Source organism: Lissotriton vulgaris, chromosome 10 (assembly GCF_964263255.1).
Source record: "Lissotriton vulgaris chromosome 10, aLisVul1.2, whole genome shotgun sequence".
Lineage (NCBI taxonomy): Eukaryota > Metazoa > Chordata > Amphibia > Caudata > Salamandridae > Lissotriton > Lissotriton vulgaris.
This window is the reverse complement of record NC_141698.1, coordinates 447,967,476-447,990,156: the sequence shown is the minus strand read 5'-3', so window position 1 is coordinate 447,990,156 and position 22,681 is coordinate 447,967,476. Positions and strand designations below refer to the sequence as shown.

At 46.5% G+C, this 22,681-nt stretch overlaps 1 protein-coding gene across 1 annotated transcript in view; it reads right to left on the bottom strand.

Moving 5' to 3' along the window:
• TELO2 (telomere maintenance 2) overlaps nt 1–22,681 on the bottom strand; it is a 603,857-nt gene that overhangs the window by 110,954 nt on the left and 470,222 nt on the right. Inside the window, exon 18 of the mRNA XM_086941299.1 lies at nt 16,599–16,698. Coding sequence (XP_086797425.1) covers nt 16,599–16,698 — 100 coding nt within the window. The remainder of the gene's footprint in view (nt 1–16,598; nt 16,699–22,681) is intronic.

The following is a 22,681-nucleotide window of genomic DNA, read 5'->3' as shown; positions in this document are numbered from 1 at the left end:
GCTAATAGGGATGAGTCTGCTGCAGCGCTGATAATCTGATTCGCTACCAGCATCCCTTCATTCAGCACTTCCTGGAAGTCTTCCCGCTTCTCGCGGGGCAAGTGTTCCGCAAACTGCTGGGGGAGTCCCAGAGGGCGCGGTCGTAGCGTCCCAACAAAGCAGTGGCACTCGCAGCCTTCATAGAGGTCGCCGATGTCCCACATACTTTCCTTCCAGCTGAATCCATCCATCTAGACTCTTTATCCGGGGGAACCGTGGATGACGGGGTGGTGGCATGTTGTTTGCGGGCCGCCGTCACAATTACAGATTCCGGAGGAGGTTCCGCCCTTAGAAAGGCTGGGTCCGAATCGGGAGCCCGGTATTTTTTCAGCAATCTCGATGGGGCCGCCTTCGTCACCGCAGGGGTGAGGAAAAGGTCCACGGCCGGTTCCTCCAGGCCCGGCACCAGAGGCAGCAGTGGACGAGACAGGTGTTTCTGGTGCAGTGTCTCGAAAATGACAGATGTCTTAGGCGTGGGCACCATCAAAGATATGCCCAATTTTGCAGCGCCTCTCAAAAGAACATCCTGGAACGCCACCAGGACATCAATCGGAGACACCCTCGTGTCCGGTGATCCCGACAAGGTCGGAGAGTAGTCCCTGGTCCCTGAGGACCTCGTGCGAGAGCGAGATCTGTGCCTCCTATGGCGGTGTCTCGACCGCGTGGACGACCTGTGGCGCGATCGCTCCTTCCTCCTAGAGCGAGAGCGTGATCTCCCTGCCCGTGGACGCTCCACAGGTTTCCGTGGGGGCGTCTTCCTCGGTTCCTCCTGGGGTCTAGGTTTCGGGGTCCCCTTAGGAGGTGTCGGCAGAGGAGGTAATGACGTCGACCTCGGCGGAGGGACCGGAGGTATCACCGACCGAGGGGCAGGCCCATGCGGTGGAAGTGGTGGTAGTGGTCGGCCTGGCGGAAGTGGAGGGTTGGTGGGAGGGTCCTCCTTAGGTACAGGAGGAGGGACGACCTAGGCCGAGATGGTGTGTACACCACCGAGTACACCGAGCCCGGTGACTCCTTCGGCGAAGGGGACTGTGACCCAGCCCCTTCAGCAGGCGATTGCTTCCTCTTGCGTCCTCCACTAGATCCAGCCTGACTTCTGGCGCCAGAACTCCTCTTGCGCCGCTTAGGAGAGGTGGAGCGACTCCTAGACGCCGATCTCTTCCTTCTCGACGCTGAGCGTCGCTTTTCCGGCGTCGAACGTCGCCTCCGCGACGTCGATCTCTTCCTCCACGACATCGACCGCCGCCTCCGCGACATCGACCTCTTCTTTCTTTACGCCGAACGCCGCCTCCGCGACGTCGACCGTTCCATCCTCGACGGCGAGCGTTGATTCCTCCTTCTTGAAGTCCTCGATGTCGAGGAGCCCCTCGACGCTGACCGTTGTCTCGACGGCGATCGGCGGTGTCGCCTCGACGGCGAGGGCCGATGCTTGTCGCTCCGTCTTAGACGTCGATAGGTCGACTCCGACGTCGACGATGACGATGACGATAAAGATGCAGTCGACGGTGGTTTCGACGGCGGCCTATCCAGGCCCTTCGACGTTGAATCTTCACGCTGTCTCGACCCTGGGTCCCGGGGAGATGGGGAACACACCATCATCCCTCTCGACGTCGTCGTCGATGCAATCGACGCCGACGGAAACCGGGACCGTTTGTTGGCCTTCCTGCCTCTGGGGAGCCCCCCAGAGGCCTCAGCAGAGGCAGAGGGAACCTTCCCAGCCTGCCCAGACCCACCTGCAGCCTGTAGTCGTCTTTCTTCAAGGCCTTGAAGCCTAATCTTCAGCCTGTCCCTCAGGGTCCTTGCTGAAAATTGCTGGCAGATGTCACAGTCTTCAGGGACATGTGTGTCAGGGAGACAGACGATGCAGACGGTGTGGATCACTCTTGGCCTTCTTCCTTCCACATGCTGGGCATTTGTCGAAAAGACCAGGCATTTTAGAGCCCTAAAAAGCCTGAACCAACACACAGGAGAGAAGAGAAGCACCAAGAAGAATACTCAAACACTTTTATCCAAAAAAGTGACAAAAATCCAATAAACCCTTGAAACAAGGGAGAGCTCAATGCCAGGGTCCTGTTAGTAGGAGCCGGAAAAAAGAACTGAAAGTAAGAGGGACCTGCTATGCATTCTGGGATACTGGGAGAAAGTTCTGGAAAGTTCTCTTAAAGGCACAGTATCCTATTTAAGCCACATAATGGCAGCCTATGGGGCTTGTCTGTCCATGCCTTCCTCTCTATCATTCCAGAGTCTTTTACTGGTGGAGGCAAGTTTCTCTATGGTAGAAACTGGGCAGGCTGTGTTGTGTGTGGTGTTGTTTGGTGGAATTTCTAGTTGAAGTACTGGACAGTGTAGGCTGTGGATATAGGCTGCATTATTTGTCTTTAAATTCTCTCTTAAGTGTCTTTGCAGTTTCTGCATGATTTGACAATTTAAGAGATTATTTTTGATTGCCGGGGTTCACGCACATGAGCGGGACTATTCACTAGATTATGACTATAAACAGAGATCCCCTACTACAGAATTCCCATTTCATTCCACCCCAAAATCTTGAATTAAATCGAAGCCAGATTACAGATGTAAGAGGGATTTGCTTACCTCTCAGACCCGAGAAGAACCAAGTTGAGACTTCAACTAGCCAATCTTCCCACTCTGCGCAGCCCTGTAGCCAGGGTTTGGCTTGGAGTACATCAGTTACAGAGAATACATGGTAAATTCCACATTTGGAGACTTCAAGGATGCCAACTTTCCTTTATCTGGGACTAAACTAATATTTTCAGTTTTGTTTCTTTTACAATAGGCGACTTGTGTATTTGTAGTTCCCTGGACACAGCCTGCACTTGGGTCTTCTGGTCAGACATTTTCTATAATTCAGGCCCCTTCCTCTTAGTGCTCTGCCATTGCAATTCTAATATTCTCTCCAGTTAAGGACCGCCTTCAATGGTCGTTAAATTCTGTAAATCTCAAATGAAGAGTTCCTCTGCTCTCCTTCTCCTGTGATTAGCACAACACATGCTAGCAAGGTAGATTGGGGAGCAATTCTAGGATCCCTGTCCATTCTGACTGTGGCCTCTGTCATATCTAAATTACTTCTCAAATTGAGAGACAGCTGGTAGAAGTTTTCAAAACTGTTCTCTGAATTTCCCCAGTCGTTTCCGGTCTGACAGTTTTAATTGAGCCCAACAAAACTAGGAAAATCTTTGTCCAGCCATAACTGTCTCCGTTGGCTGCAGATCTAGATGGCTGAGAAAGCTAAACTGATCAAAGAAATAACTTTTAGAACCTTCGGCCTCTTATATTCAGGTAATTCGTATTGTGAGAGCAGACGATTTGAACTGGGGTTTTCCTCGTTCATAGGATTTCTGTCTAGCCAATGCCAGGAGATTAAAAAAAGCTGCTCCCTGGTTTAGCCAAGAACTGCAGACCATGAAAACAACCTGTAAAAAACTTGAGAGAGCTTGGCGCCAGAATTTCTGTGCAGAAACTAAAATGAAGTATAAAAACTCACAAAGAGTATATTACAAATCTGTTCGTTTGGCCAAGGCAGAGCACTATCACTCCCGTATAACGGAAGCAGGTAACTCCTCGAAGGAACTGTTCCTGATTTATAAAGAAATATCTGTAGTGGAGACGAACGCCTCTACTCAAAATGATTCTGTGGAATCATGCAATGAAGTTGCACAGTACTTCTCAGGCAAAATCAACAAAATATATACAAGCTTCTCCAATTATGTAGAGTCGGCTTCTGACTTCACAGAAAATGACAGTCTTATTAAGACTTTAAAGTGCCTCAAATCTTTTGAAGTTCCCCTGTACGAAGCTCTGTCTAAATTGTGTAATAAAATCAAATCGGGCTCTCCCCGAGACCCGGCGCCTCCGAAAATTTTAGCTGAAGCCTTCCCTGCTTTAGAACCTTATTACAGACATCTACTCCAGATCTCATTCTCTACAGCTTGCCTGCCGGCGGATTGGAAACAGGCAGTTGTACTACCGATCAAAAAAAAGCCGAATGTCAGCCAAGACATTATGGACAACCTCCGGCCTATTTCTCTGCTACCATATCTAGCTAAGTTAGCCGAGAAAATTGCTAACATCCAACTCATGGAACACCTTGAAGAACACGATGTCTTCCATAAATCCCAGTCGGGTTTCAGATCCAACTTTTCAACGGAAACGGCTCTCCTTAGGGCCACTGAAACTCTACGAGAGGGAGCAGATGAGGGCAAGACCATGGCCCTCATCATGCTCGACCTCAGTGCCGCGTTTGACACTGTAGCACATTCCATCTTGCTACAGTGTCTAAACAAAGCCGGAGTAACCAACAAGGCACTGGGTTGGCTGAAAGCCTTTCTGATCGATAGAAGCTTCCAAGTCCAAAGAGGGACTTCCCTCTCAGACAGTGTATTGCTTGAACAGGGGGTGCCTCAGGGCTCGGCCCTGAGTCCCACCCTGTTTAATCTATACATGGCCCCCCTGGCAGAGGTGGTGCAATCGTTCGGCGTAGAGCTTGTCTCTTACGCCGACGATACGCAACTCTTAATATCTCTGACGCAAGCCCCCTCCAGGGAAGCCGACAACTTCAATAACTGTATGAGCAGGCTGGCCTCTTGGATGACAGAGCACTGTTTAAAACTGAACGGAACCAAAACGGAGGTCATCATCATTGGAGGCAATGAGAACAATTGGACTAAAGAATGGTGGCCCACCTGTTTGGGTCCCCTGCCCCCTCCTAGTCGGGAGGCAAAGAATCTAGGAGTCTGGGTGGACAATAAGCTATCTTTTGATAGCCATATAAAGAGAACTGTAGGCAAGTGCTTCGGAGTGATGAAGACACTCAACCGCACCCTTGACTTGTTGCCTCTCAACTCCAGACGGACTATGACGCAGGCACTTATAACTTCCCGGATTGATTACGGGAATGTATTACTCTTGGGCACTTCAGAGAAAAATATAAAAAAATTACAAGTCCTTCAAAACTCGGCAGCTCGCCTAGTATTAAGACTACCCCGTAGAGCCCCTTCACGACCCTCGTTGGCAACTCTCCATTGGTTGCCGATCAAGAAGAGGATCATTTTTAAAGCTCTGCTATGGTGTCACAAGATCATCCATAATAAGGCACCTGCCTATATGTCGGACCTGGCTTCTCTATACGAACCCAACAGAACCCTCAGATCCCAAGGGACAGGTCTGCTCAGAATTACCCGTCCTAAAAAGGCCAGAATGGGAGGCAGATCCTTCCGCACGATGGCAGCGAAGCACTGGAACCTCCTGCCTTTGGACACCAGATTAGAGGGTAATGAGACCTCCTTTAGGAAGAAATTGAAAACTTGCCTCTTTAATCTGTGATAGGTTCCTCTCTCCACAATTCTCACTCTCTCCACAGCGCGGGGACACGCCGGGAGGCGTCACCAGGCGCTTTACAAGCTCCTTTAAACTTAAACTAGCTCTGCCAGTTTTTGTAGGGATTTCCAGGATGTTTTTAAACTCCAAAAGTTGATCTCTATGCTTACTCCCTCATTGCTCTTCTGTGCTTTCTCTCCTGAGTTCCAGTAACCGGAACCTGGGGTTAGATGTTCTTCTTGGCTTTCTCTTCCCATGCACGTATTGTCTCAAAATAACTCTTTCGGCTCTGCACAGAGAGGGCACACTTAATGTTGATTGTCCCCTTCTGACCCCGGATGAGTTGGTTTCTTCATACTGAGGCAAATGGCTCAGGCTCTGGTGTGGATTATTCCTACAAACCATTGTCCACTTCAGATTCCTCTTTTGTCTCCAGTGTCCTCTCAACCTCTAAGTCTTTCAGCCAGGAAATTGAGAGGAGGGGAGTGCAACATGTAGGTCTTTCCTCCTCCATGCTGCATATATTCTGGATTCTTGTCATCATTGGTGTTTGGGCAAATCTTGATCACTGCACTTGTGAGCCTAACTGGATTCTTCAATATGTCCAGGATGGGTTTACCAGTTTCCGCCCTTGGAGTTCAGTGGGCAGCAATTAAGGCAGTAATTGGTTCTTGGTTGGCATGACCTTTCTTGATATAGAGGAGCCTGGGAATTGACCCCGGAAGGGCTTTGTCTCTTCAGCATCTGCCCCTTCGACTTTTGGGATCCTGTTAGAATTCACCTAGGTTCTTAAAGCTCTACACCTTCACCATCTGAACCTCCAGAAGTTTCCTTCACATGTCTATACTTCAGAGTTTTATTTCTAGTGACTGTTCACACTGCACACTCGTTGGGGGAATTGGGATCATGATCTATTGGACCTCCCAGGGAGTGTGGCTAACCGCCGAACATGGCTACCGCACTATAGTGGAGCTCCGTGTCAGTACCCCATAATCCTGTTAAAATCTACGAAGCTGGGGGCATTCAGCACTTACTCCCCTCCCCTCTCTGCACACATATGGAGGCGACTCAATGAGTGGTGCGGCTTTGACGAACAACAGAGCCACAAAACCCACCGAAAAGTGTGGTGGCAAGCCATGGACGTACTGGGCCTGGTGAGTGGGCTGGCCGACCAACCCTGCTCCTGAGGACTGGGGTCCACCTCGCTGTTGCCTAGAGAATGGCGCCGAGGACCTGTGCTGTCCAGTGGCAAGATAACCTGAAAGTACGAGACCGAGACCAGAACGGAGACAGCATCTAAGCCTGAAATAATCCAGTGCCTTCCCCCCTCGGATCGGCTGTTCTGCATGGGCTGAGTCGGGCAACCCAGCGCCACATACAAGAAGCTGCGATCCTGAGAAGATACACTGCAGGGGACCCCCTACAGTTGCGTCAAGTCAACGATGTCCCCTACCTAAAACGGCTGCGAATAAGAGTCCTTGCACAGGTCTTCACCCGTCTGCTCGACAAGCCCAGAGTAGCACGAGCCTGTGAGGCGACTGAAGTGCATCCTCTAGCTGAGCGGGGATTCGATTCCCTCCTGCGGCGCAGAGCAAAGCTCCAATACCAAGCGTCCTCTGACCCTCGACCTCCCCTCCCCACTCCCGTGAGCAACGGACAGAGCGACTTGGGCCTACTTCATCAGATGCTGCCTGAGTGCCGACCCGCGATCACGGTGAGTCCTCCCTGGACATCTGGAACACTGACCGTGGGATGAAAGCCTGGCAGACTGGCCTGGAGGATACGGCGTGCAGTACTATCGGAGGTCGAACCCAATTAACTGTATCTACCGCAAATTGATCCCTTAGCCCACCTTGATATAGGATCTGCCTGAGGCCTAGTAACCCCTCACAACAAGCGTCTGCTGTCGCTGCCTGGTGCGGATCCCCCCCCCCCTTCTTACCCTGCCCCCACTGCCCCAGGCGCTGGAACCGAGTGACTCATAAGACAGGCCGAGGTCACCAGTTTGCCGTCATACTCGCCGGGCTACCAGCGTTGTTCCCCCTTGCCTGTGGAGGCCGCTCCCACCCACCCAAAGATCAGCCTGCAACTTTACTGCCAAAATCCCCTCACTAGAGCAGGCTCTACTGGGGCAGGAGTCGGCACTAGCGGCAGCTGACGCTATTGGAGACCCTAACCCTCCTTTGTCTCCGTAACGTTTGGGTGACAATACCATGCACTCTGATTCGGAGAGCAACGGTGTACTATTTCCCTCGATCACTCCAGAGACAGTGAAAGACCTGTTTGGCTGACAATGCCCCTCTGCGGAGGGATCCCTTGGGAGCAATGCTTCCTTCGACCATTTATGTAGAATTGAGGGTCGATCATACATAAAGAACTACCCAAGCTGGAGTACTATGCAAGGAATAGGAACACCCCCCCCCCTCCCTCCCCCTGCAGCAGATGCATATCGAAACCAAATGTAAGTTCACACAGTTGTGTAAAATGTTTGGACCAGCATAGTTTGTGCGCTAGTCCTAGTATTGGGAGTTACAGTTGTGTTTTTTGGATTCCTGCCTCTCCCTGCCACACACCCCACACAATATTTGCCTCACGTCCCAGAGAGAACCATAAGATCGACCAACAGCATACATGGCTACATTAGGTAAATACACCATACTTACCTGGAATGTCAGGGAGGTGGGATCGGTACATAAACGCCATAGGATCCATGCCCAGCTGAACAGACGTAAGGCACAGATTGCTTTGTTATAGGAGTCCCACCTCCCAGACTCTGAGGCAGTTAAACTGCACAAAAAAAAGAGGGGTCAAATATTCACCACATCATTCTCAGCATTTGTGAGGGGAACAGTCATATGGGGAAGGCAAGGGATTCTGCTCAAGACCTTCGAGCAATGCACAAACACTCAAGGCAGATATGTGTTGGTCTGTGGAATGCTAGATGGCACACACATAGTCATCTATACTAAAAAAAACGAATGCAGATAAAGCTGACCTCAATAACTTCCGCCCTATCTCCAACATCCCCAACCCTAGCTAACCTCCTAGAAAAATGCGTACAATCTCAACTTTGTGCTCATATAGAAAACTTCCAACCCCTAGATCAGCATCAATGTGGTTTCGGAAGGGGCACAATACCGAGTCAGCTCTCGTTCACGTTATGGATAATATGTTAAAAATGCTTGGTCAAAATGAGTCATGCTTCCTAATCCTCCTTGACCTTTCCTCAGCATTTGACACGGTTAATCTTGACAACCTCCTATCCATCCTGAAGAATAGGATGGGTTTCACTAGACGGTGCTACAATGGTTCTCGTCCTTCCTCCACCACAGATCACAAAGAGAACAGGCAAACCACTCCCTCTCCCAGGCCTCTCCAGTACTCATGGGTGTCCCCCAAGGATCAGCCCTATCTTCTATCCTCTTCAACCTTTTCTTGGAACCATTAGCTTATTCTCTAAATTCCGTGAACATTCTTTTCCATATGTATGCAGGGGATACGCAACTTTATCTGAAAATCTCATCTCCGGATGACATCATCTCACTTAACTCTACCCTTATGACTACGCAAAATTGGTTAACAGAGAACGATCTCATGCTCAACATCTCCAAAACTGAATTCCTTCTTATCTCGCATCCAAACCACATCCCAAAACTAGACCTTTGGTTAAATCACCTGACTGCTTTCAATTGCACCCCTCTCATCATAGACTCTGCCAAATCCATCGGAATCACCCTGGACAATTACCTGAATATGAAAAATCACATCAGCAATGTGTGTAAGGGAGCTAATCACTTGATGGGGACAGAAATATCTAACCATTCCTCCCACAATCAGACTTCAAGCAGGTAGTCCAAGCGATTATCTTGCCGAGGCTTGACTATGGCAGCGCTGCTCTCTGGGGTCTTCCCAAATACACTCTGGCTCCACTAAGGGCATCACTGAACGCTGTGGCTAGATTGGTGTCTGGTACCAAACAAAATGAGCACATATCTCCAGTCCTAAAATCTCTTAAATGGTTGCCCTATAAAGCTAGAATTCAGTTAAAGATTGCCGTTCTGGTGCACAAAGCTCTGCATCTCAATACTCCCAGATACCTAGCACAAAAGCTTGAATTATCAAGTGGTGGTAGAGCCTCAAGAAGCGCTAACACTTTCCTCCTGAAACCAGTCATCCTTAGCAAAAAGAGAACTTGTCACCGAGCGTTCTCCGGCCCGGCCCCAAAGATATGGAACTCTCTTCCACCGTACATTCGCAGAATCTCCTCAACAGCCGCTTTCAAACTGGAAGCCAAAAGAGTCCTAATGAATACATTTTTACCATAATTGGGCTAGGTTTCTCCTGCTCGAAGCTAGTGATCCTATATTCACTGTACAAACATTTGATGCTGTTCTTCCTTACTGCATAATGTGCCTTCCTGCGTAACCTGCTATATACCTGCTTATTGTATTACTCATCCTGTCTTATCTGCCTTGTATCCTTGTAATTATGTGATTATTCTTTGTTTTTTTTTGTTATTTTTACTCGATGTCGTCATTGCTGTTATGTCCTTCCTTCCATCATTTTTGTAAAGCGCTCTGATATCCCTCGGGATCTTGTTCGCTCTATATAAAACTTTATAAATAAAAAATAAAAAAATAGATAAAGATTAGAGGTCAGTGACTGCACCCGCCTGCAAGGGGAAGTCTAGGGGTTCCATGGGATCCCCTTTCCCCCCATTAGATGGCTGCTCTCAGGGGGCGCACTCACATTGTGTCCCCCTGAGGACTTCTTTGCCTCTGCGCCGCTTCTGTAATACGGCGATGATGCAGAGCCAAAGGGATACCCTCATTTGCATGGGGCACATCCCCATGCAAATGAGGGAACGCCCCATAAAGATAGCACTGGTGTCTAATGCGCGACTGTGCTATCAGTGTTACAAAAGGGGCCTCACAAGCATCTGCGGCTCCTTCTGTAATACCAAAGTGCTCCAGGGGCCCGCAAAGCAGGTGCAAATGCCTGTTGCGCCCCCGGGGCACTTTCTCTAATACGGCCCTTAAGAGCGCTACTCTATAACATGGCTAAAAGACATTGGCAAAACCAATTGCTCTCACATAGGCGAGAACTACTGACTTTAAAAAATGCTTATTTTGTTAAGTGTCCCTGTAGTGGGAGAAGGAAAGTAGCAAATAACCCATATGGGCATTGTGTCAACAGCAATGAACCTACACCCACTTTATTTCCATATTCACCTACCTATAAGGCTGATACTGCTGAGAACCCTATTTCACCCTTGCTTTCATGGGATTCTTCCAACACCTCTATACAACTTAAGAACATTTGTAATTAAAAAAGGGTACAGCCCTCAACAACTCTCCATGTTAGTTTAGTTTTTTTTCCACGCTCCAATTTCTATAAAACCTCTGTTTCCCAGTGGAAGACCAAGGAATTCCAGAAGTGAACCCTGCCTGAAGCTCGATACAGAAGCAGCCTCTAGCGATTCGGGTCGATTCAATCTCCGTCAGAGCTGCTACAATCATGTACTATTCACATCAAATGGTGCAGAACATGTATTCATATAACAGGCTTCTGCAGTGAATTCACTGAACCAGTAACAAAGGCACACTGCATGCCCCGTTTTCTAAGCTAGGTGGTCTGCCCTAACTGAATTAGGATACCCACAGGTCACAGTTGTACACCTGCGATCTGCACTCTCCGTCAACGAATGCTAGGAACCACAATGAGCCACTCTGATGAACACTCCCTATCATACTCTCTTGCTATTGTCTGACACACCTTCCTTCCATCTGAGCACTCTTTCTTGGAATGGAAACATCACATATATGACTCCTACCTATTTGTGGGAATAGCAAAATTTCAGCTAAACTCATTGCTTTTCTTCTGCCGGAAGAAGACTCAGACACCCTGGTTCCTCTACAGTGTCCTAACTGGGAGATCTGATTCCCTGCAATCAGACATTCAAGCTACAGTGCTCAGTGTTCTATCTTTCAATCTTTCTTCTCAGTGGCAATGTCTAAATGAAGTGACCCAGATTATGAAAGCAGCAGTTGATTTAAATGTTTTACCACTATCTTCTTAATCCCCATCTATTCTATTCTATTCTATTCTATTCGTTTTGGTAGAGCGCGACAGCTGCCCCAGCAATGAGGCGTCCCGGCGCTAAGAACTCAAGATCCTAGCCTGAGCAGGGAGAAACCAAGGCTGGAGAGAGGCTTTACAGGCAAGGGAATAGGAACGTTTTCAAATTTACAACAATTTGGATCACAGGTTTAAGCTTAAACTTGACTGTGGTTCTACCACCCCACTGTAGCACTGCTGCATAACAATCTCTGGAATCAGTCTGGCACCTGGGGAATATTCTACGGGGATGAATCCGCAGACAGAAGTATCCATCAGACATATATATCTCTGGTGGCACAATAGATTCAATAGGCAAATCAATTTCATGCATTGAAACTCCTCGTTTCAGAAAGCAGGGTACACAAACTCTGGTAAGCTCAACAGACACATATTAAATTGGCATCTCATACTTCTTTCTTTGGAAGATGTCTTAAAAATCATGATTTGGGAAAACTAAACTATGTTTATTCCTCGGAACCCATTCTGAAAAAATGCTAAATTCTTCTGCCTTTTGGGATTGCATCTATTGAGTAAACATAGGGGCAGATGTATCAACATTCTGATTTGCGAATCTAAAATTGCGATTTTTTAGAAATCGCTATTTGAGATTTGCAAATAGGGATGTATGTAGAAAATCGCAATTATTTTGCGATTTCTTAAAATTCCTTAATTGCGATTCGCAAATTGCGAATCGCAATTAAGGAATCATTTCCCATTCATTTCTATGGGCCAGGAGGCCCATAGAAATGAATGGGAAGTTATTCTCAATTTGCGATTCGCAATTTGAGAATCGCAAATTAAGAATAATTTCAAGGGTGTCATAAGGACACCCTGATGCACCCCTGAAATGAACATGTCTGCATATATGCCGCACATACATGCCCTGAGGGCATGTATGGGCACCATATGGCACCTTCACATATGCCAAAAAGTGCATTTGTGAAAGAAATCGCAAATTACCACCAACTTGAGGTTGGTGGTAATTTGTGATTTCTTGAGGAGAATTCGCAAAAATTAAATGCTTGTTGCATAGCATTTAAGGAATCGCAATTTGCGATTCCTCAAATGCTTGCGCAAAATTAAGGATTCGAAATTTTTTGATTCCTTAATTTTGCGATGCAATTTCCCTAATACATACCATTTAGCAATTTTTTTAGTCGCAAACGCGGCTTTTTTGCGAACCGCGGCGTTTGGGGCTAAAAATTGCCTTGATACATCTGCCCCTAAACCACTAATAGCTCTTGCAGCCCCTTCCTAATCTACTCAATAAATATATATGGAAGTCTACTCTGATTTCAGTATCTATGATTCTAGAAGGATCTACATATACACATACACCATTAATTTATTTTGTGGTTCCTGTTTCTTCTTTTCTGCCTTCTGTTACCTCTTGAATGTAACTTGTTTTCCACTATTATGTAAGGCACTTTTACTCCCATCCCATGGGTTTCATATAGTGCTAAAACAAGTACAAATAAACTGACCGAAAGCACTTTGAGCCAATTCAGTATATAGAGTCATCTTGTACAACAACATCGAAGCATATATTTTCAAGAGTACAAAACAGGCATTTCATACATCTATTGTGGTTTTGGTACTGTTTTTGAAAAGGAGACAACATTTGGGCTATGATATTTTCTCAAACATAGCAAAATGATCTGCCATAATTTAAAAAGATCTTATAAAATATTCAAAATAAACATGCTAGCTTCAATTTGCCTCAAGCAATGTAAATCCTTTGGCAACCAATGAGATTCTTCTCTTGTAGGGCGCGGTTTGTGTGTATTCTGGAGTAGAGAAGGGGAAAATGGCGGAAACTCAGAAAGGTGATTTTTCTATGCTAACCTGATAATATCAAATACTAGGATTCCTAAATGAGGAGGACAATGATAACCAACTCTCAAAGCCTTGCCTATTACAGGTAGAAACATCTTCCTGAAGCTATTGGCTGCAGGACTCTTTGACCTCTCAGGAGGTCAAAGAGTTTGTTGACTCCTCCCTACCATTGGACTTGGAGGTCAATAACTGCAAATCCTTTATTATGCAGGTGGGCTAGCGTCCAGCTAAGTCCTGCACTTTTTTGGTGGTGGCTACGCCGGTCCCGAAGACCGATGTCTTTTCATACCTAGGGATAGTGTTTGATGTAGCTCTTAATTGACGCCCCTTGAGAAGTCAGAAGAAAGGGGATTTTGCTAGGGCTCTTGCAGACGTTCTTAACTTTGCCTCCAGACTAAGTAGTAGACCAATCGGGGCACTTTCGCAGATTTACAAATCTAAATATATAGCCAAGGTCAACTATGGGAGTGAGATTTGGGGTTATATCAAGCACGACGTATTGCAATCTGTTGCAAACACGTTTCCGAGACTGATTCTCTGCTTACCCCAGTGTATTCCATCGTTTATAGCCTACGAAGAACTTGGGATGGTTATTCTCTAAGATGTGCTGGCCTATCGTCCATTGTCATTATGGATGAAAACCTGGATGTAGAAGGGAGCCGACCTAGGTAAAGAAATGCTGAAGGATTGTCTTTCACTTGACTATTCTAATCGTATTTGCTGGTTAAAGTATTTCAGAGAAAGTCTTTCCAGCTTGGGAAGGGCTGAACCCTTTTTGAGAATCCAGAGGGATTATTTAGAAGGGATATGTACTGGGTAAAGGAGAACTTCTTCAAAATGCGCACATGGGCCAGGGAAGAAGAGGAGTTGAGGAGGCCCAGTGTTGATAGGTATTCCCTGTCGAAGACGGTGCCATTCACCGAGCCCTATCTCTATGGTTTCAAAAGTGCCCATGACATAATTTCATCTTAACCTCTTTAATTATTTCTTCATTATCTCTTAGTCCATCCCCATGGTGCATATGAAGGCCTGGGGCTGCGATGGAAAGTCTCCACAGGATATGATTACTTTTTAATGTTTTGTAGTTTTTATGAGGTTCCAAGAACTTCTTTTATTATTCCTATTCTTAAGAAAGCTAGCTTAAGGCAGGTTAGACCGGCTTTTATCCTTTTACAACTGCTTTCAAGCAACTCAGTATTACACAATCTTACCTTTTTAAGGGCTGCAATTTGGCTTAATTCCAGCTGCGATTCATTTTTATGATTAAATATGGGTTACCGTGGTAATATGAAATTGTTTTTACTATGGATCAAATCAAAAGTGTTTGTTATTTAACTCTGTATTATGTATTGTTTGTGTTAAGTTAATTGATGGAGTCTTTTTTAAAGGTGTCTGTTTGACTTTATGGTTTTCTTTATGGCATCAGTGAAGTAGTGTGGCTCACTGGTTAGAGGCGGCAGACCCGAGAGCAGAGGACGGCCCGGGACCAGGGTTCGATTCGCGGCGCGGCAGGTTTCTGGACCAGGGTCAGCAGACTCGATAATTCTCTCGCCTCGGTGCCCACTCTGATCAGCGATCACACTCGGCAACTCTGGGCATTAGCTTGCCTCATCTTCACTAACGGCCCCACCAGACCGCCGGGGATGCCTGGTCTCACCCTGGAGATACCCATTAAGGGACCATCTCTCAGGGAAGCCAGGAAGGGTTTCGCAGCGGTCGAAGCGCCTTGGGACCCTCCGGGTAAGTAGTGCGCTATATAAATGCCTATACATTACATTACATTACATTACATTACATCAGTATTGAAAGTCAAGGATTTTGATGGTCAAGAAAAGTGCTTTTAATTCAGAATGAGACCACTGGATACAGAGCGATCAAAAATGAGATTGAAATGCTTGTGACACGGGTCTGAATCCGTGGGAAAACAAAGAAACCATATTTTTCATAGTTTTCCATGTTTTCCATAATGTTCCATGATGTTTTCTGAGCCAATACATAAGCGAACCATTACAGTGAACTTTATCTGAAGTCTGCACCAAAAGAAGGGCACAGGAGCAGGCCACAGATAATAAGCAACGCTTTCTGGTTTATTGCCTTAGTGAGCCTCATAAGTGCGGTGTTCATTGAGTCTCTAGGCAAATCAATTCCCACTGGCCTCAGTCTTACACAGATTTGGATTGGGATTTGTATGTAAACCTTTGATATGTGAGATGGGCAGCAGAGATAAGCAAAGTCATCTCCAGTGTTTCAGGATAAAGTCTATTGTCTCCGCATACCTGTCACTGAAGGCATTTCTCATTAGCAGGATACATGCACGGAATAGGGAAATACAATAAGAATGCCAAATTTCTAAGCAGCTAATGAAGTCTTTGTACGGTCCAAAATGGAACAAATCCAGTCCTCAAAGTAAGAACTTTGGGGCCTAGATAAGGTCAGAACTGCTGCAAGGTGTAGCTGGCCCTAATGAAAAATAACCAGTACCAAGATGAAGAAATCATGCAAAAGTCCACAGCAGTGGCTTAGTCCTTCTAGTGCCTCCTAATCAGCAAATAAAAAAGGGCCAAAAGGAAGAGGCATGCAGGATATAACAATGTGAAGCAAGATGCAGAAAGGACACGTTGCTGGGTCACTGCCTTTACCTTCACAAGAACTGGAAATGAAAAAACTCCACACATAATATGAAATATATTTTTTGGATAGTAAGACCTTGATTATGAGTGCCTCACTATTTGGGAGTTATTCATTGTACAAATAAATGACAATATCCTGTAGAATGTTATTTACTGGATGTGATAAACAACACCAATCATAAGTTGCCCCTTAAAAATGGGGCCACATTATCCAGATGTTCATGCTTATCGCACAAAAGTTGCATGTCCTGGCATTTACTGTAGAGTTTTCACCCAGGAAATGTTGCAATGTTCACTACCGAAATGTATAGTGGTTACATTTTGACTGTCAGATGTTACAGGCAAACTCATAATTCTGACACCCAGGCAAATGTTGATTTGCACAGGAGCCAGAACTTTACAAGGAACTCATAATCAAGGCTGAACATTTTCAATGGTCCAGGGCCCAGTTAAATAAACACGTAGTTTCTGTCATCTGGAAAATAAGTCTGATGTTATGGTGCCCCAGAGGATATTTTTGACTTTTTGGCTAGATAGATCCTCGGTGGTTAGACAAAATATAATGAACCTTGTGTCTTTTATCAACAGAGGCTATATTTATGACCTGCTCATCGGAACCTCAGGTCAGCTTCTATTTCCTACCGCAGTATGAAGGGCGAAGTACATCAGGATTCCTAAGGTATGGACCAGTCTCCCCAACACCAGACTATCTTCTCCGAGGAGGTCAAAAGTCGCTAGAGGTCTAGAAAAGATACAAGAAAAGATTTAAATATTAGACAGAACATCTGCAGGCTTCAAAAACTAAATGTTTTATTGAGGTTTTCAGAATGAAATGCAATTCAATCAACAAACCAACAGAGACTGCCAAAACCAAATTACCCCCATCCTCAGTGATCCTCTCAACACCCTGAGCAGGGATCTGTATCTCACCACATTGGAAACTGGACTTTTGTTGCAGTACACCCCCCCCCCCACACACACACACCTTTTGCCTGGTATCTGGTGCAACTTTGTCTGAAAGTGCACTGGGTTCCTCCTAACCAGGGCTGCAGCACCAATGTTCTTTCCCTAAACTGCACTTTTTGTTCCACAATTGGCAACCTTTCGGCTCTGTGTAAGTCTCTTGTAAATGGTACCCCTGGTACCTAGGTCATTGGACAAAGAGGTCCCCTAAGGGCTGCAGCACAAATTATGCCATCCTAAGGGGGCCCTCGACAAGCTCATACAAACTGCCATCGCAGCCTGAGTGTCCTGGTGCAGAGAAATCCAAAGAGTGTTTGCCATGCCTGCAGAACATTGCATGTAGTAAAGGTAAGACACCCGTACAGCAGGCCTCACACCCCTAAGGCAGGGTGCACTATACCCCATGTGTGGGCATATCTGCATGCGCAGATGTGTCCCTGTGGTATCTAAGCAAAACCATAGATATTACAAGTGTAGACGGAAGCCATTACAAGTACATGGGCTGGACACTCGTCATTACAAGTTCCCCTGCTAAATGATAGCTTCACTGTACTCCAAGGTGTTTGGTACCAAACATCTCGTCTTGATAAATCCTCACTAATGCCAGTAATGGATTTATTAAACAATGCACCCAGAAGGCCCTTAGAGGGGTCCCCTGAAAACGGACCGAATACTAGTATGTTGACTGACTGGTTTCGACCAGCCACGGACAGGTTCCTGGCCTCCTGAGGTGCGAGCCTTCACTCTCAGAGTGCAAGAGCAAAGCCTGCTCTGGAAGATAGTGTTTACACTTCCTCCAAGCAGGATGGGCATCCCAGGGCAGGAAGTTTCAAAGGCCCTGCCGCCTTGGTTATGAGACCCCAGACCTCTCCAGACAGTGGAGACGCCCACCCCCCTGTCCTGCTTCCATGCCGCAGACGACCAGGAGAAGGTACTCATGCTTCGGAAGGTCAGATCTGTCTCCCCACCGAGCGTGAAGACACCAGAACCAGCTGGAGCCGCAAAGCAACAACCCCTGGGGTTCCGGATGCCATGCACCAAGCACTAACAGCTAGAGTCAAGTCCTGATTCTCACTGCACCAGGACCAAGCAACCAATGACAGATGTCAGTATCACAGAGACCCACTTTAAGAGTGGCCCAGCTGCTTTGATTTTGCCCCTGCCAGCTGTCTGTCCCTGAATGCGAGATGCATCTCTGCGCACCAGGCCCAGATGCCATTACCACTCTGCACCCAAGCCGTCCGGCCTGGGTCCCGACAAACTAAATGTGCCCCCTTGCTCAAAGACACCTTGTGACCTAAGCCCTGTGTGGGAGCCCTCGGACTTACCCCCAAGTCCCTGTGTGCAGCCTTTTTTCAGGTGCACCACCCTTCTCTGTAGCGCCAGCTACCAGCCTCACCAACACCCTGCCCCGAAGAACTGCTTGTAGTACTTTGGACCTTGGCCCACTACAACTCAGAACTCTGAAGGCGAACCCCCTGAAACTGATTGTACTTACCTTTATGCATTATTGACTTTTCCTTCCATAGGATTGCATTGTGTGTAAAGTTTGATTTTCTTGTACAAATTTCTATAGAAGAAAGTACTTACCTTCAAACAAAGTTCTTGGTTTAAAAACCTATATAAAAAGAAAGTTCTCTTTCTAATTTGGTCTCAGGTTTATTCTTTGAGTGTGTGCCTCATTTATAGCCTCTGTGAGTACAACAAACTCTTAGCATTACGCTCTGATAAGCCTAATTGCTCGCTCACACTACCATAAAGGAGATCGTTAGTATTATATACTTTAGCCTCTGTAAGCCAACTGGGGATTCAATGGACTCTCTGCACAGTGTACTTCTTTTTAGTACACTATACAGAGAGCAAACTTCCTACACCATGTTTGATGAAACAATTCTTAGAAGCTAAATATCTAGGATGTGGAAACGCTCTCAGCTTATCAACAATTCAACATGGGACCCCCAACAGCATCAAAATCGTGCCCCCTGTTTTCTCTGAGCATCATTATCTTTTCAGTTTGCAAGAAGATACCAGGTCCAACGCAACCATGTCTCTGTCATTTGTCTCGCTGCTAAGTGAGCTTGTACTATTTACTTCCTCTTCTTTAAAAGAAGCAGGAGATAGCTAGGAACGGGGTTGCCCAAAAGGACATCAGAGTGATGTAAGAGGGCAACACCATATCTACTGTAGATCACAGTATGCTTATTGATGGCCCAGCTAAGTATTTCTGTGAATTTTAACTAACAGAGTACATCTTAAAGGGAGAACCATGTCCATTATTCTTTATCAGAAATGCTTTATTCTCGCACTTTATAAGTTCTCTACCTACCTTACTAAGAGAGAAGGGTCCGGCTGCAAGCACCAAAGTACTGCAGGGACTACACTGCACCTGTCAAGTGCCACTGCGCATAGGAGGAAATCTACTGTATGGGTTTGCGCGTAGAGTTCAAGCGTGAAGACCAGTTTCATGCTTATCAGGGTAAAATGGGTGTGGAGGAGGTGACGTAAGTCTGTTAGCTTAGTTGGCCTTCTCATATACCAAAATGTAACACTGGTGATAGATGAGATACATATATCCTCGTGAGATAGTTTCCCATAGTGATCATGGAACTAACCGCATTGGCCTTCCAGCAAAATATGAGGTGCACAAAACCTCACTATTTCTCTGTGTCTCGTCTAGACCATTCAGCTAGGTGGCTCAGCTGAGCTGCTTGGTAATAATAAACATCTCAAGTAAAACCAAGTCTCCTTGCCTAGGGTTCTGCACCGGGCTGTTTCCATGAAGCCCTAGCGGTCATCCCAAACTAATAAGAAAGTTATGTTCCGACCGCTGTAAGAAATTCAGTATGTCTGCAATAGCAGCACACTGTAGTGTCTGAAATATGTAAAAACTCTGAGGTTCCGTGATTCTGAACCCGTTTAATAAAGGTCGACGTATCAAGACGATTTTGGTATCAGCGGACCGCAAATAACGAGTGCGGTATGTACGAGTGTTTTCGTCATGTTCGATTGATGATACACTGCATATTCAGGGATTTCGTTCGAACCTCTGGGTTCCATTTTGTGCTCGGCAGCCATTTTGTGGTTGCCCTCACATAGGCCGATGACTACGGCCGAACAAGTCTTTGGGACACGTACACCTTTAGTTGACTTTTGTGTGACCTGAACGAACTGACTCCATTGCCTGAAGCTGATCTTATTGAGCCAGTTCCTTGTTAGGCAGCTGGTCAGATAGAGATCAAAGAGCAGGACATTGATGAGTTTATGGTACATGCACACACCCTTCTATCTTGTTTCTCATCTGTTTCTGTTCCTTCTTTTATGGCCTATTTATGGTTTGGGTTGAGGTCCTTTTATTATGGGTTTTGTCCAGCCTGTCCGAGCAAGAATGTTGGATTTTGCCTTGTCATTTATGGTGAACTGGACAACTGAAAGTGGGCTTGTCGTTATACGATATCTTTTGAAATGTCATTTGGTGATTGGACAGTTTGTAAATAATTGATGCTAGTCAGGAATGTGATTTTTGGCATAAAAGACAATGTCTCGCAATACTACAATTGTACAGTCTCTGACGAATCACCCGTGTTGTGCTTCGTAGACCTCTGTTCCTGGTTGCAGCCAATAAACTTGGTCTTTGACGTCAACGAGAAGTATCCCGTGTCTCTGTATTCTAAGACAGGTGAACCCGAAGACATTGGGCGTGCCCCTGGCGCCGCTGGGTTCTAAAACCCGGTTCTTCAACACCCTTGGTAGCATAGTCATTTTGACATCTGCAATTCTTCCCAGCCAGAAAAGGCTCTGGGATTCTATTCCTGGCCGTCCATCTGAGTATCACCAATTAATCAGTGGTGAATAATTCAATTGTACTAACTGTTAAAGGAAGGTACCAATTGAACTATGTTATTTTTAAACTTATTTTATTGGATTTTTGTAAACATAAACACAATCTTTTGCCATGGACATTATCATAGATGGTGATACGGTCAGTCAAATAACAGCAATTACATATGCATAGGAGAATTCGCAGGTAATATGGATTTAGCAGTGAGCCATGTCCGGTACATGAATTTGTGGTGTTATAAATTACAAAAAGATAGAATAGGGAGAAAACAAAAGAAACTGCAATGAAGGCAGAAGCGAATAAGATTCATGAAAGGATTTATTAATTGCACGGTCGTGGAGCACAGATTAAGCTCCACCAAGCTCAGCAGTTAAAGACAACTGTGATTAAACATTCCAAGTGGCTAAGCAACATTATCTACCTAACAACACTTGCATTCTGATGCATCAGAATGCAAATACTGAATACTAAACAACCACCCACCGAGTGCGTCTACCTTGTTAGTCCCACTTTCGGCATTCACTCAAGATAATGTGGGTTTGTAATTAATTAATTGTGGGTTTGTAATGTGCTAGAATCGACTCCCAAAGGAGTATCTCTGCACAGTAGACCGCTGGGGAACCCGTCCTGGCTTTCCCTGTGAGATGGTCCCTACTGGGTATCTCCAAGGTGAAACCAGGCATCCCCGGCGTATGTGGGGGGCCGTTGTGGAGATGAAGCAAGCTAATGCCCAGAGTTGCCGAGTGTGATCCCTGGTTAGAGTAGGCACCGAGGTGAGAATTATCGAGTCCGCTGACCCTGGTCCACGACCCTGCCGCATCGGGAATTGAACCCTGGTCCCGGGCCGTCCTCTGCTCTCGGGTCTGCGCCTCTAACCAGTGAGCCACACCACTCTGTAATAAGAGTGTGATTCGCCCCTCCACACACGATGTCGTAGGAGCCAACGTACCTTGCCGAAATCGGGTAGTAGGGGGGCCTGTCAGTGCATGCCTGGAAACACGCAACAGAATCCGCCAGCAGCTTCTGCTTGGTCGTTAAACTGTTCCAGTAAGGCGTCCAACATCATGACTATGGACGGTTTAAGCAGCCCACAGCATCCCTCTCTCGCCTCGCTGAACTGTCAGCGGAACCCACACGCCACACGTCCTCGAGCCAACCCAACACCAGGGGCGCAGCGGGAGCCTTCCAACGGCCGCGTGCCCTCTGTGGATTGGCGAGAAGGGGTGAGTCCGCAAAGCGGGATTCGGTCTTTGAGGTTTCGATATAAGGCAGAGTCCCAAAAGGCAATATTCTGCTATGTTCCAGTGTGTCCTCGCCGTAAGAGACCTATGTTATTTCCTGACGTCCACCCAATTATTCTAACAGGAAATTTCATTCCTTGTCATGGAATGCACGATTAAGGTTTGTCTCCCATTGGGTCCTCAGCAGGGTAAGTGTGTAAATGAGAGCTCAGGCTTTCATGAAGCCACTTAACCTAGTGTCTACCGGTGCCCAACTTATAAACTACCTGTATTAGTGCATGTGTATCAGGTTCCGAACCCGTTGGTAACCAATGCACTCAAATACAAGGCACAATATTGGCATGCGTAACAAAGACGCACCTGGAAGGTTGTGTAATTTGTAAAGTCCTGATGGGGCAGCAGTATTCCAACCTCGAAGAGGTCACTGAAGGTGGTGCTTTCCAGCACTTCCCATGATGTTAATCTGGTGGAAGTGAGAGTACCCACCGAGGAGGGCAGGCCACACAGAGGGTTGTGGAGGGGGAGGTACAGTGGTGTTGTGTGTAACGGAGCACAGTCTGTGTGTTATAGCATTATGCAGAAGCAGAGAGAGCTTGGCAGGACGTGTAACCCTGAATAGTAGCAGTTTATGTACACCTCCGGAGCACATCATAGGCTGTGAACAGCCAGCTTCCTGGTAAATG